Genomic DNA, 13,327 nt, shown 5'->3' with positions numbered 1-13,327 from the left:
TAAGGCTCCTCTGTAAACACCCTCCCCAAATGTGGTACCAAATCTAATAAGACTCCTGGCTGAAAACAATACCTTCTGCAGTTTTAGAAATGTGATAAGTACATGGGATGCTTTCCAATTAGCCTATGGTCAGTTTTCCCCTAAAAACTAAAAATTTTTACTTGTCTAGTCTATAAATGCCAAAAATACTGCAAAAAAAAATGTGTATTTGCATTTTCCAGCTCTATTTTTTCTAAATGACGTTAAGCTATTGTGTCTTTAGCTACTCCATTTGGAGTATCATCAACTATGCATGTCTTGTATCATCAGGGTCAATCCATTTCACAATGGATTTCTGCCCCTAAAGTGACAGATTCTCTCTGGGTTTTTCTTCTTTTCTTAAAACTTCTATTTTATCAACATGATGGTAAAAACTCAAACCATTTCAATTGTGAAAAATGAAAGGTTACGATATAAGCCTGTTACTCAGGGCCACAGAAACTGTGCCCATTTGTTATATGAACGCTAACAGACTCAATGCAAGATATGCCTTCTTCCTACCACTACCTCCATTTAGCCTTCTAAGTTTCCTATTAAAATTTTTTTGTTTGGGGGCGCCTGGGTGGCTCAGTGGGTTAAGCCTCTGCCTTCGGCTCAGGTCATGATCCCGGGGTCCTGGGATCGAGCCCCACATCGGGCTCTCTGCTTGGCAGGGAGCCTGCTTCCCTTCCTCTCTCTCTGCCTATTTGTGATCTCTCTCTGTCAAATAAATAAATTAAAAAAAAAAATCTTTAAAAAAAAAATTTTGTTTGCTAAGTAATCAAACAGTACTATAATAATTCTGTACCACTTCAGTAACTATGGAAAATTACTTTCTGTGTATGAGACTTATTAGGAAACTTAATCCAGAAGCTGTATCATTTTTGCTTAAATAATACAAATTCCTTTGGAAAAAGCATCAAAGCATACTGGATGGCATGTAAATCCATCTAAAAACCAAGAACAATTCTATGTTCATAAGTTACAGAAACACTTTGGGGCGCCTGGGTGGCTCAGCTGGTTTGGCATCTGCCTTCGGCTCAGGTCATGATCCCAGAGTCCTGGGATCAAGCCCTGCATTGGGCGCCCTGCTCAGTGCGGAGTCTGCTTTTCCCTCTGCCTCTCCCTCCCTCTGTTCCTGCTCTCTCAAAAAATAAAATCTTTTTAAAAAGTGGTATTAATCTACCATCATTCCAAGATCTCTGGAGGAAATATGCTACATAAACAGAAAGTACAACTAAGTGCATAAAATAGCATCAACCCTACTCTAGCTCCTGCCACAGCTTACTACAGCAGAACTGGTATCAGGTAGGCAAGGCAAGTGTTTGCCATGGGCTCCTAAAGCACATAAGCATTAGCCTTTTTGACTTAAAGAAGGTCCACCTGCTTGCTAAGTCTCTTCTAAACTGTACCAAAAAGTTCTAGAATAAAGAATATAATCAATCCAATGCAGTGAGTGGTTCTCCCAATTCAGGGCACATCAAAATCACACAGATGACTTGTTAAAGCAATGATGGCTGGGACTCTTCCGCAGAGTTTATGATCTGGTAGGTCTAAATCGGGCTGGAGAATTTGTATTTCTTTCTTTCTATTTCCTTTTTTTGTCAGAGAGAGAGAGTGCACAAGTAGGGGGAGCCGTAGGCAGAGGGAGGAGCAGGCTCCCCGCTGAGCAAGGAGCCCAATATGGGACTAGATCCCAGGACCCTGGAATCACGACCCAAGCCCAAGGCAGAGAGGCTTAACCGACTGAGCTAGCCAAGCATCCTGAGAATTTATATTTCTACCAAGGTCTGAGGTAGTGCTGACACTGCTGGTCCAGAACCCACTCTGAGAACCACTGCACTACTGTTCACAGAAGCTGTTCATTGTAGTCTTTATCTTGCAAGATTTCTGCTGACCACTTAACAATAAAATACATCAATTGTATTATCAGTTTTTCAACTTTTTATTGAAAATCATTTCCAAGTTACAAAAAAGTTGCAAGAATAACAGCACAAAGAACACACGCATGGACCTGTTACCCAGATTCAGCTATTGATATATTTTTGTTTTGTTTTTCTTTTTTGTTTATTTTTTTATTACGTTATGTTACCATACAGTACATCATTAGTTTAGGATGTAGTGTTCCATGATTCACAGTTTGTGTATATAGCTACTGACATACTTTGTTGTATCTACCGTATCATTCATTACTCTCTTCCTACCGTCCATACACAGCAAGTATTTTTCCCTAAACCACATGAGAGAAAAAAGCATACAACTTGGTCCTCTACCCCTAAAAACTTCAGTTTGTACTTCCTAACAAGGATGTTCTTCTATACAAATACAGTAGATATCAATTTCAGTGAATTCAACATCCATACACCACTACCACAATCCATACGGAGGAGTTCCATTCCGCCCAAAAGTCCCTCATGCTTCCACTTTACAATTGACTCCTCCCCCAACACCCTGGCAACCACTACTTTCTACTCCTTTTAATTTTGCTTTTTCCAGAATATCATAGAAATGGCATCATGTTGTATGTAGTCCTTTTAAAAATTATGATCAAATACACATAACATAAAATACACCATTTAACCGTTTTGAAGTGTGCAATTCAGTGGCATTTAAATACATTCACAATGTTATCCAGCCATCCCCACTACCTGCTTCCAGAACATTTTTATCACCCCAAAAAGGAAACTCTATACCCATTAGGCAGTCACTCCCCATCTCCCCCTTCTCCAGCCTCAGACAACAGCCAAGCTACCTAATTTGCTTTCTTCTTCCATGGATATGCCTATTCTGGATATTTTATGTAAATGGGATCATACTATATGTGCTCTTTTGTGCCTGGCTTCTTTCACTCAGCACAATGTGTTCAAGATTCATCCAAGTTATAGCATGTATCAGTTTTTCATTTCTTTTTATGGCAGTGTGTAGCCTTTTCAATCTGGTTTCTTTTACTCAGCACAATACCTGAGATTCCTCCACATTGTTACGTACGTGTGTAGTTTCGTCATTTTTATTGCTGAGTAGTATTCCACTGTAGGCACACCAAAGCTTGTTCATCCAGCCACCAAATTTCACTCTCAATACTTTTCCCAGGAAGGTAATCATTTCACTCAAGGTAATTTACAACTAATGGGGTTATATTTGCAAATGGCAAAAGAAAAACTCGAATATATATCACATATGTAGCTTCACAACTCCTTATCTGCAATCTCCAAATCCCTTAAATATTAAGTGTTTTGGAAAATTTTCAAGTCATCTGAAGTCATTTGGAGACAAACCCTGACCTGTGGTATACTGTGTCTCTTTACAGTCTTTATAGTCCTCTCAGTGAGAATATTCACATATTTTGGTGAAGTATTATTATGACTGATATACATCCCACTGCGGGATATAATTCATATTTGATCTATGTACCACACTGCCTTTCTGTATTCAGAAAAAGTCATAAACTTATTTGACCCCACAGATTTTGGATAAAAGTTGTGGCCCTGTATTCACACAGCCCTAAATGAAACAAAAATTAAATCAATGATTACCAGAGTCAGTGAACAGGCATTATCTTTTCTCTCCATTATAGACTGGTTCCCCATTACACCAACTAAACCTCTGCCCTACAGTCCCCTTCTTATGAGCAATGTCCATCCTGCATGGTCTTTGCAGGTTATTATAAGCCTAAAGAAACTGACTGCCATTTATGAAAGTTACCTCTTCTACTAAAATACACATAAAGTCTTTTAACAAGCAAATGTTAAAAACATTCTTAAAACATCTGATTGCTTCAAGGCATATTCTTCAGCAGATATATGGCTGCACTGCTCTGAAACCTAAATGACCCCTTTAACGTTCCTCACCTGAGAAGAGAACGCAGCTGCTATGCATACACATCACAGACACTTACTCATTCCACACATACCGAGAACCCATCAGTGCCAGGGAGAGTGGCAAGCATGAGGGTAACAGGAAGGAACAAGATAGACAAGGCTCCCACTGTCATGGAACTAACTCTCTGGGAGGAATAAGATACACAAAACCACTGAGAAAATACCAGAATGATCGATCCTATGACAACAAACCAGGATATGATGAAAAACCACCAAGGAGTGATTCTGGATTGGATGGTGAGGTAAGGCCTTGAGAGGTGAAACTGAAGCCAAGAACTAAATCCCAAAAGACGAGTGAGGATCAGAGGGAAGGACAGTGCAAAGGCCCTTTCAGAGAAAGAAGTCTGTACTGATCAAGTCTACAGAAAGGTTCAGTGTGGCTAGAGCATAAGAAGAAAAGTGGAGAGCAGTATGGGATGACGTCAAATAGCCAACGGCCAGCTCATGCAGGATTCTGTAAGTCAGAACAAAGAATTGTGAATTTCTTCCAAATGAGATGGAAGACCATTAGAGGATTTTAGGCATGGCAGTTAACATGATCTGACGGATATCTTCAAACATTCATTCTACTTGCCACGAAGAGATGGATCACATGGGACTGGTAATCCAATTCTCTCATTAAAAAAAGAATCATGTATACATATTTAATACACTGTCACTTCATATAATAAAATGCCAAGAAAAGACTGTATTTCCTGAAAGGTGATTTTTTTTTTTTTTTTAAACCACTGTCTTGAATGATTTCACATGAGTATCAATGTCTTTGGTCTGCCAATTATGTTTCTAACAGCTACTATACTATGCAAATTTAAGAACTACTTCTATGGACCTTATACATTAAGTATTACTCTGCTAATAAATCTGACAATATAAAGTCAATGAGTACTAAAGAAATGAAGAGTTTAAGTTGCTATTTAAACTTCAAGACATTTCTACTTTCCTTAAAATACCAGTACTTAATAAAAACACAGTTCATGAAATAAGACCAAAGCTGAGGTTACTGCTGTCAGTTAAAAAGTAACTGTGCCTATAAATTCTACTTTTAGTTCCTAAAGATAATAGTACATCTAGAAAGTGTGTATGAGACACATGCAAAAAAAAAAAAAGACATGAATGTGTAAGAACATTACTACTCTTATGTTTTCACAAATTGAGGATTTTTTTTTTTTTGAGAATTGAGGCTTTTAAAACAAAAAAATACTTAGCTTTCTAGAAAAATATTTACAGAAAAAAATACTTCTGGACTTCACAAAAATACCAAATTATTTCAAGCACAAAAATTTATTTTTATGGATAGTTTCCCTCTGCAGAACCAAACTGAAGAAGCAGCTCTCTAGTTAATACAAAGAAATTTATTCCATAGTAAACTGTTTAGAGGTAAACTATATCCTCAAAATACAGCATAATCTTACTTGAAGTGTTCTTTAATTTGGATTACTAAAATTCTAAGTTCTGTGAACAGATTAATGATCTACTTTCTTCAATTTAAAATCCCACAAGAGATCACTTGAAGATTATCTTCACTTTTAAATCATTTCATATTATATAGACTAAAATATCACTCAATGCCTTGAGTGCCTAGCATTTCACTTTCAGGTTTTTGTACTAAGATTTGAAGGAACTGACCAAACATGATACTCTAAAACACTAGGACAATATAAAAAATTTAATCTGTAGTTCAGACCACAGAGCAGAGGTCAAAGAGAAAGTTATTCTCGATCTATTCATGGGTTTCAACAAATCAGCTGTTGCAGGGCTTCATTCTCAGAACAAGACTGAAAATCCAAGAAACTGCTAATTTGTACAATTTCTCTGGAAAGTTGTAAATTTCAGGCTGAAGCAACGAAATGTAAATTTTTAAACATAGTAAATTTATTAAATCCTGCCAGGCTCAAACATAAACACTCCACCACAATGAAGAACATACATAGTAAATTTAATGATTATATAAAATATATTCAGGGATAAATGCTACGACACTAACTTTCTATCTTAAACGCTACAACACTCACTTTATATCTCATAGGCACCCAGAAGAACTGGAACATGCATCCTCATTGCCCATGTGTGGACAAACAGCCACAAAGAACCACAGCTAAGCCTAAAGTTGGCTGTTCTTTGAAGGCATCAACAGGAGGCTTCTGGAAATCTTAACTGTGGTTTCTTAAAATAACTTTGAGTAGCACATGATGCAGAAATGTGACAAAGACTCTTCCTAACCCAAGGCCACTGGCATGTGCAGAAACTCACCTGTGTTATACTCCTTCAACTCCAAGTCCTTTACAGGCACGCCATCAGGAGTCCGAAAGGCATTAAGAATCTGCAAGAATATGGTGTATACACGAATGATGTAAATCATTAACCAAACACTGAATATTTAATTTTCCCTCCTTGATTTTATTCTATGTAATTTAAGGCTATGATTACTTTATTAAGGCAAAATTAACCCGTGTACATTCTAGGCATTCAAAACTGTTAATGAGCAGAACATAATTACTCAAAAATTCCCAAGTACACAAAAAAGGCAGAAGAACATAACCATCAAGTACCCAAGCTCTGAAATCAGACTGCCTACGTTCCAAGCCTCTCTTGCGGTGTAACTTTTCAGTGCCCAGTTTCTCATCTGTTAAACACAGGATGATGCCCTGGGCTCATGCCAGTCCAGAGCCATGGCACTTAACTCCCTCAGCCTGGTCAGGTTATTTCTCCCATCTTCAGAGGGACTGCTCTCGCAGCATTCAGGCCTGGGCTCAAATGTCATTTCCTTAGCAATACCTTCCCCCAACTACCCAAATGAAAATAGCCCCTAGCTCAGTTACACTCAACACCTTTATTTTAGTTTCCTTTAGATCATTTATCACTGCCTGGAATTATGTTTTTTTGTTTACTTTTTTATTATCCACGGACGCAGTGACTTTACAATACTCACTGCTGTATCACTCAGTGCCTAGCATGTGCTTGGTGCTTTGTATTTGGAAGGAATGAATAAAGAGTATCTATTCCTAGGATGCAGTCATAATTAAAGAACTAATGCTTGTAAGCATCACGTGACGCCTGGCACAGAGTAAACACAGTCTGCTCTTCCTATTATAAAAGCCTGACCAGATTTTCCTGTAAGTTCAGCCATTATTTACTCAGCCAGTCCTTCAACACTGAAGAGTTATGCAGCTTCCAGTTTTTACTACTGTAAATAAACTGCATCTTTATGTATGCAATCCAATGCTCCCTCTGGAATTATGCCTTAAAGGATGATTACCAGGTCTGAGGATAGCAATCATGAACCTCACCTCAGTGAGTGAATGCGTAACTGCTGAAATCTACATAAGTTCTATGGATTGTACCCAAGCCAACTTGCTGGTTTAGCTACTGTACTACAGTAATATAAGACGCTAACGCTGGAGGAAGAACACCCAAAATTTCCCTGTAAGTTTCTTTGCACCTTCCTATGAATCTATTAATTTTTCAAAACAAAAAGTAAAAATAATTTTTTAATTGACAAAAAAAGGAAAAAGAAAAAGGAAAAAGAGCCTTACCTCTTCTTTTGTGGCATTTTCAGGCACCCCACTTAATCGAATAAGCTTGCTTGGTTTTTCCTCATTTGGGCCAGTCCTATAATCTTGATCCTTGAATCCAGAATAAAAAATTATTTCAGAAATAAAAGCATGTTAGTTTGCAAATGAAAGCAAAGATGAAATGCAAGTTCTCAGGATCAAATATCAAAATCAGTTGCATCACATTAAGATATGAAAAATTATAATTCTCTACTTTTCTGAGTTCTAAAATTTGATTTCAAATCATTAGTATATAAGTGTGCTAAAATCAAGGCTCACTGAGGAGTCTTGAAATAGTAAAGCAGAACATTAAGAGAAACAGTGCTGAATAGGACTTATAACCATGAAAAAAAAAAAAACCAAAACCACTAACATTCTCAAAAATATTTTTCACATAATAAATATGTATACATATGTAAATATATATATATGTAAAATTTTCCTTTCCTGAATGAGAAAATAGGAAAAAAAATTTTAATCAGGTGCCATTTGTCAAAGATGTCAACTATAAATAAATTTCAGAACAAAATCAAAAGGTGTCATCTGACCACACAAGAGTACAATTCAGAGAAATCTGCATTTAAAAAAAAAAAGATTTTATTTATTTATTTGACAGAAATCACAAGCAGGCAGAGGCAGGCAGAGAGAGGAGGAAGCAGGCTCCCCACTGAGCAGAGAGCCCGATGCAGCGCTCGATCCCAGGACTCTGGGATCATGACCTAAGCCAAAGGCCGAGGCTTAACCCACTAAGCCACCCAGGTGCCCCAAATCTGCATTTTCTGTATTCACAGAAGCCTCAACTGCAACATCCTCTCTTACTCTTTAAAGTGTCCTGATCTTGGGGCTCTCAGGTGGTTCAGTGGGTTAAGCCTCTGCCTTCGGCTCAGGTCATGATCTCAGGGTCCTGGGATGGAGCCCCGCATTGGGCTCTGCTCAGCGGGGAGCCTGCTTCCCTCTCTTCTTCTGTCAGTCTCTCTGCCTACTTGTGATCTCTCTCTCTCTATGTCAAATAAATAAAATCTTCAAAAAAAAGAGTGTCCTGATTTGAACAATAGTCAATCACCTCTAACATTCTCAAAATTCATTATTTGGTTAACATGTCTTAAGATTACTGTCCAAAGTAACAGAAGCCTGAGTTGAGATGGGGAAAACTTACTTCAAAAGATAATACTTGCATTAACCAACTGCAAACTTAATTCTTTTCACTTATTGAAATTCAACATTTAAGTCAATTAAGTTACCTTAAAAAGATACTTGAAACACTAACATCACCTTCTCATTACTACGGAAAGACTCCTAGGTATTCTGTATATCCTAAATGAGTTTCAGAAAATGCACCGTACTGGCTAGCTCAGTCAGAAGAGCCTGCGACCTGATCTCGGGGTCACGAGTTTGAGTCCCATGCTGGGTGTAGAGATTACTTAAATAAATAAAAATATAAAAAGAAAAAAGTGTACCCTAAACAGCCATAAGGCCTGACTAAAAAGAACTGAGAGAACCAACTCCCAAAGACATTACTTTCTAACTAAATTATCTCAAGGCATTTAAGTCCTCAGCATAAACAAAATAATGAAGAGATATACACCAAAAGTATGAACTGAGCTGAGAGTCACTGCTCTAGAGATGTACATTCCATTCTCGAATATACAATTTTTTTAAAGATTTTATTTTTAGGGGTGCCTTCGGCTTAGGTCGTGACCCCAGAGTGCTGGGATAGAGCCCTGCGTTGGGCTCCCGGCTCACTGGGAAGCCTGCTTCTCCCTCTCCCACTCCCCCTGCTTGTATTCCCTTTCTCGCTCTCTCTCCCTCTCTCTCTCTCTCTCTCTGTGTCAAATAAATACATAAATAAAATCTTTAAAAAAAAAAAAGATTTTATTTTGAAAAGTAATCTCTAGGGGTGCCTGGGTGGCTCAGTGGGTTAAGCCTCTGCCTTCGGCTCAGGTCATGATCTCAGGGTCCTGGGATCGAGCCCCGCATTGGGCTCTCTCTGCTCAGCACTGAGCCTGCCTCCCCCACTCTCTCTGCCTGCCTCTCTGCCTACTTGTGATCTCTCTCTCTCTGGCAAATAAATAAAATCTTTGAGAAAAAAAAAAAAAAAGTATCTCTACACCCAACATGGAGCTCACACTTATAATCCTGAGCTCTAGAGTCACAAGCTCTACTAACCGAGCCAGTCAGGTGCCCCCATTTTGTTTTTTAATGGTTACAGAAGGGGAGACCCAGGACCAAGGATCCTGGACCCTACGCTTCATCCTTCAGAAATGCCTTATGATACAACAAGAAGCAGAAAAGCAATCTACGCTGTTAATATACCTGAAGGTCCCGCTGGGCATCTCGGGAGGTTTTGCCCTCTGGAAAAGACTTGCTCTGACCATAGCCGAATATCTGGCTTCCCGGCAGCCTGTGATCCACATCTCGGTACTCCATGCTTCTGTAATCAGTGTCTTCCCGGCCAAGAAAGTCCAGACCACCTTCTTCTTTAAACACACCAGCATCTGAACTCTGTTGTTCACCTCCAGAAAGTTGTGACTTGTCTTGGTCTTGAAGTGGACTCTGGCTGTTTTGAAAGTCCGATGTGGACTCATGTTCAAAGGCTGCATCTTGTTTTTCTCCTTCTCTTGTTTCTGAATGTTCAAATTCTCCCTTCTGAATGCCAAAAGCAGGCCTTTCTGTTGTATGGTCATGTGTGGATTCTTCTCTCTTGTTCATGTTCATACCAGAATGTTCTCTATCTTGTGTAGAGGGTTGTATGTAATCCAAAATATTTGGATCCACAGAGGGCATCTCCCTATCTTTGAACTCCATACAAGGTCCCACCTCTCTGCTCCTAAAATCCTGATCAGTCCTGGACCGGTGTCTACCTCTGAAATCTGAATGTGGCGTATCCCTGTCCCTAAAGTCTAGATCACTAGTACCTGAACCTCGACCTCTGAAGTCCACCTGTGTTCCATCTTTGTCCCTGAAGTCCAAATCAGACACATCTCTATTCCTAAAGTCAGAACGGGACTGATCTCTGGCCCTGAAATCCAAATCTGATAAATCTCGTCCCCTAAAGTCTGTGTGGGATCCATCCCGGCCTCTAAAATCTAAATCGTAAGTGCCCCGGCCCCTGAAGTCAGATGAAGGAGCATCCCTACCTCTGAAATCAACAGTGTGAGCATCCCTGTCTCTGTAGTTCATGTGAGATGTCTCCCTACCTCTATAATCCATAGAAGTCCCATCTCCACCCCGATAGTCCATTGGTGGTCCTTCTCTATCCCGAAAATCCCCAGAATGTATGTCCCTACCCCTGAAGTCCAACTGTGATGAATCTCTGCTCTGGAAATCAGAAGATGAAAAATCTCCCCCCCTGAAATCATGTCCAGGTCCCTCCCCTCCTCGATAGTCACCACGCAGTCCGTCTCTAGCTCCATAGCTGAAAGAATGCTCCTCTACATTTGCAAAGGGAGGCCCCGAATGCCCCTGGAAATCAAAGGGAAGTGAATCTCTGCCAGGAAAGTTGCCAGAGTGTCTCTCTTGAGCATGACTCTTAAGGGGAGGAGGAGGATAATCCCTGTTCCACCCGGGAGCAAACCTTTCTTCTTGGCTCCCACTGTAGAAACAAAGACAGTGTTATTCATATTGTCCAGAGAGTTTGAAATCTACACACCAGCATATTCTTCTCTAATCACAGCACATTCTTCTGTAAACATTTTTTTTTTTTTTTTGGCAGAGTTCTGTAACAAGGTCCTAGATCTGCAGAAAACAGCAATGTTTTGCTATTTTAAGACGAAGTGGCGGAGTAAACTTTTATGTTCCCATTTCAGAACACGAGGAAAGTCAACACAAGGTTTTCAACATGACTGCTGCAGAAAAAGCTTTCACCCAGTCCTGCAACAGGGAAAATCCGCAACACCAGATAAGCTAGCAATGGTGACACACTACAAAAAATTTCCATTTCCTACAGCCAGGGAACTTAGAATTCCAAGATCAACATGATGATTCCTATATGTCAAATAAATCAATGCACTATAAATGTATTACAGTAAATTTCAGGAGGTGTCTTTCTCATTTCTGCATACAACGATAATATTCAAAATATTTGATTACAGCTAAAGCATAGACACCACCCAGATCGGAATGGATGCACGCCCAAAATGAAGGAACACTGGCTGTAAATCACCAGTAGGAGCACACAAGGGTACACCAGCTGAGCATAAACCCTGGCCGCATCTAAAATCCAGTTCTACAGTGGCTCCACCTAGAAGCGCTCTCACCTGGGTCCTATTATTTTAACTACCCAAGAGTATCACAAAAGGCAGCATGAATTATGCTACAAAGCATATGTACGTCAACTTAGCCAAGAAACAGCATCTACCTTAATGCTGAAAGGGACGTAGAGAGAGCATTAGGCCTTCAAGTATTATCTCCAGGTCCCAAAGGAAGAAGCTGATATTCCAGATTCTAATGCCTCATACTAGTTTTTCACAGTAGTCAAATATATTTAAAAATAAGCAAAGTATTAAATTCACATCCTCAGTTTACAAAACTCAAGAGATAAATGAGAACTGGCCTACTCTTTCATTCTACCCGATTCTTCCCTTTGCCTAGCCTTCAGACCATTTACACACTTAGGCTTTGGTAAAAAGGAATTTAAATAGGCAATTAGATACCTAGGAGCCTGAGCTTAAGGGTGAGGGGAGGGTACAAAAAAAGAAAACAGGAAATGATCTGAAGGGCTATCTGCTATTTAGCAGTAAAACAAAAAGTATTAGGAAATCACATCCAACTCTGTTCTCTCCTACCAAAATATACAGGATATGACCCTCTGAGCACAGACTATACCACGAAAGAAAAACTCAAAGGACAACTGATTCTGGGTCACTCAGTTCAGGAGAAAGAGTTACAAGGCCAAACCCTTTCTTAAAGTAATAGGATTTCAACAACAGTAACCTGAACATTAGAATGATGCATATTTAATGGCTTTTCAGAACATGATGACTTCCATTAGCTCCCATTAACATTAGTTATGTCTGTGTGGTTCATCCCAAGAGGAGCAAGTTGAAACATTCTTCGTATTTTGCACTAAAATTAAGACATTATCACTAACTCTAGTGTCGCCCATATTTAAAATCATCAAATCCCAATAGTTAGCTTATAGGAAGACTTAAGCTTCAGCAAATACTCATGGGTGCTGAGGCATCTAAACCTATGTGTTTTCTGACCAGAGTGTTTCTAACACTGTCTTTGAATACCGCCCTGAAGATTATACTACCCTTTTAAGTTGGGAGGATCAAATAGATCTAGAGTAACCTACTGTACTAGCGTTCTTAGAAATGTATTTTATGCAGACTATTCAAGAAACAGTTCTATTAACATAAAATAGCAGCGATTATGAAAATCATTTTCAATCAAATAAAATTTAAGAGGCTGATAAACTAAAATGTAAAATTATTTTCCTGTAAGATACCTTTCTTTTTTTAAGGTTTTTTTTTTTGGACACAGAGAGAGAGATCACAAGTAGGCAGAGAGGCAGGCAGAGAGAGCAGGGGAAGCAGGCTCCACATTGAGCAAAAAGCCCAATGCGGGGCTCGATCCCAGGACCCCGAGAACATGACCTGAGCTGAAGGCAGAGGCCCAACCCACTGAGCCACCCAGGCGCCCCTGTAAGATACCTTTTTTTTTGGTAAGATACCTTTTTAAAAAAATCCAAATTAGTCTTCCAAAAAGTTATGCTATATAAACTACATCTCTCTTCTAGTCAAAGACTTTAAAAACAGCATGTAATAACTTATATTTAAACTAAAATTATGGGCACCTGGGTGGCTCAGTTGGTTGAGCAATTGCCTTTGGCTCAGGTCATGATCCTGCAGTCCCGAGACTGAGTCCCACATCGGGCTC

The 13,327-nt window shown here is 39.3% G+C and overlaps 1 protein-coding gene across 5 annotated transcripts in view; it reads right to left on the bottom strand.

The window, feature by feature from the left end:
- Positions 1-13,327, bottom strand: part of LOC111143785 (RNA binding motif protein 6) — a 105,660-nt gene that overhangs the window by 62,013 nt on the left and 30,320 nt on the right. For 2 of the 5 annotated variants that reach the window (XM_022497656.1, XM_022497659.1), the window contains 3 exons: positions 9,761-11,039; positions 7,430-7,519; positions 6,147-6,216 (listed from right to left, as the gene is read on the bottom strand). In XM_022497656.1, the coding sequence (XP_022353364.1) occupies positions 6,147-6,216; positions 7,430-7,519; positions 9,761-11,039 (1,439 nt within the window). Of the gene's footprint in view, positions 1-6,146; positions 6,217-7,429; positions 7,520-9,760; positions 12,808-13,327 lie in introns of those variants that run through there. The other 3 variants (XM_022497657.1, XM_022497658.1, XM_022497660.1) reach the window with 3 other exon arrangements.

This window comes from Enhydra lutris, unplaced genomic scaffold (assembly GCF_002288905.1).
Source record: "Enhydra lutris kenyoni isolate GAN:26980312 unplaced genomic scaffold, ASM228890v2 scaffoldscaffold10, whole genome shotgun sequence".
Lineage (NCBI taxonomy): Eukaryota > Metazoa > Chordata > Mammalia > Carnivora > Mustelidae > Enhydra > Enhydra lutris.
This window is presented reverse-complemented; position numbering and strand designations above follow the sequence as displayed.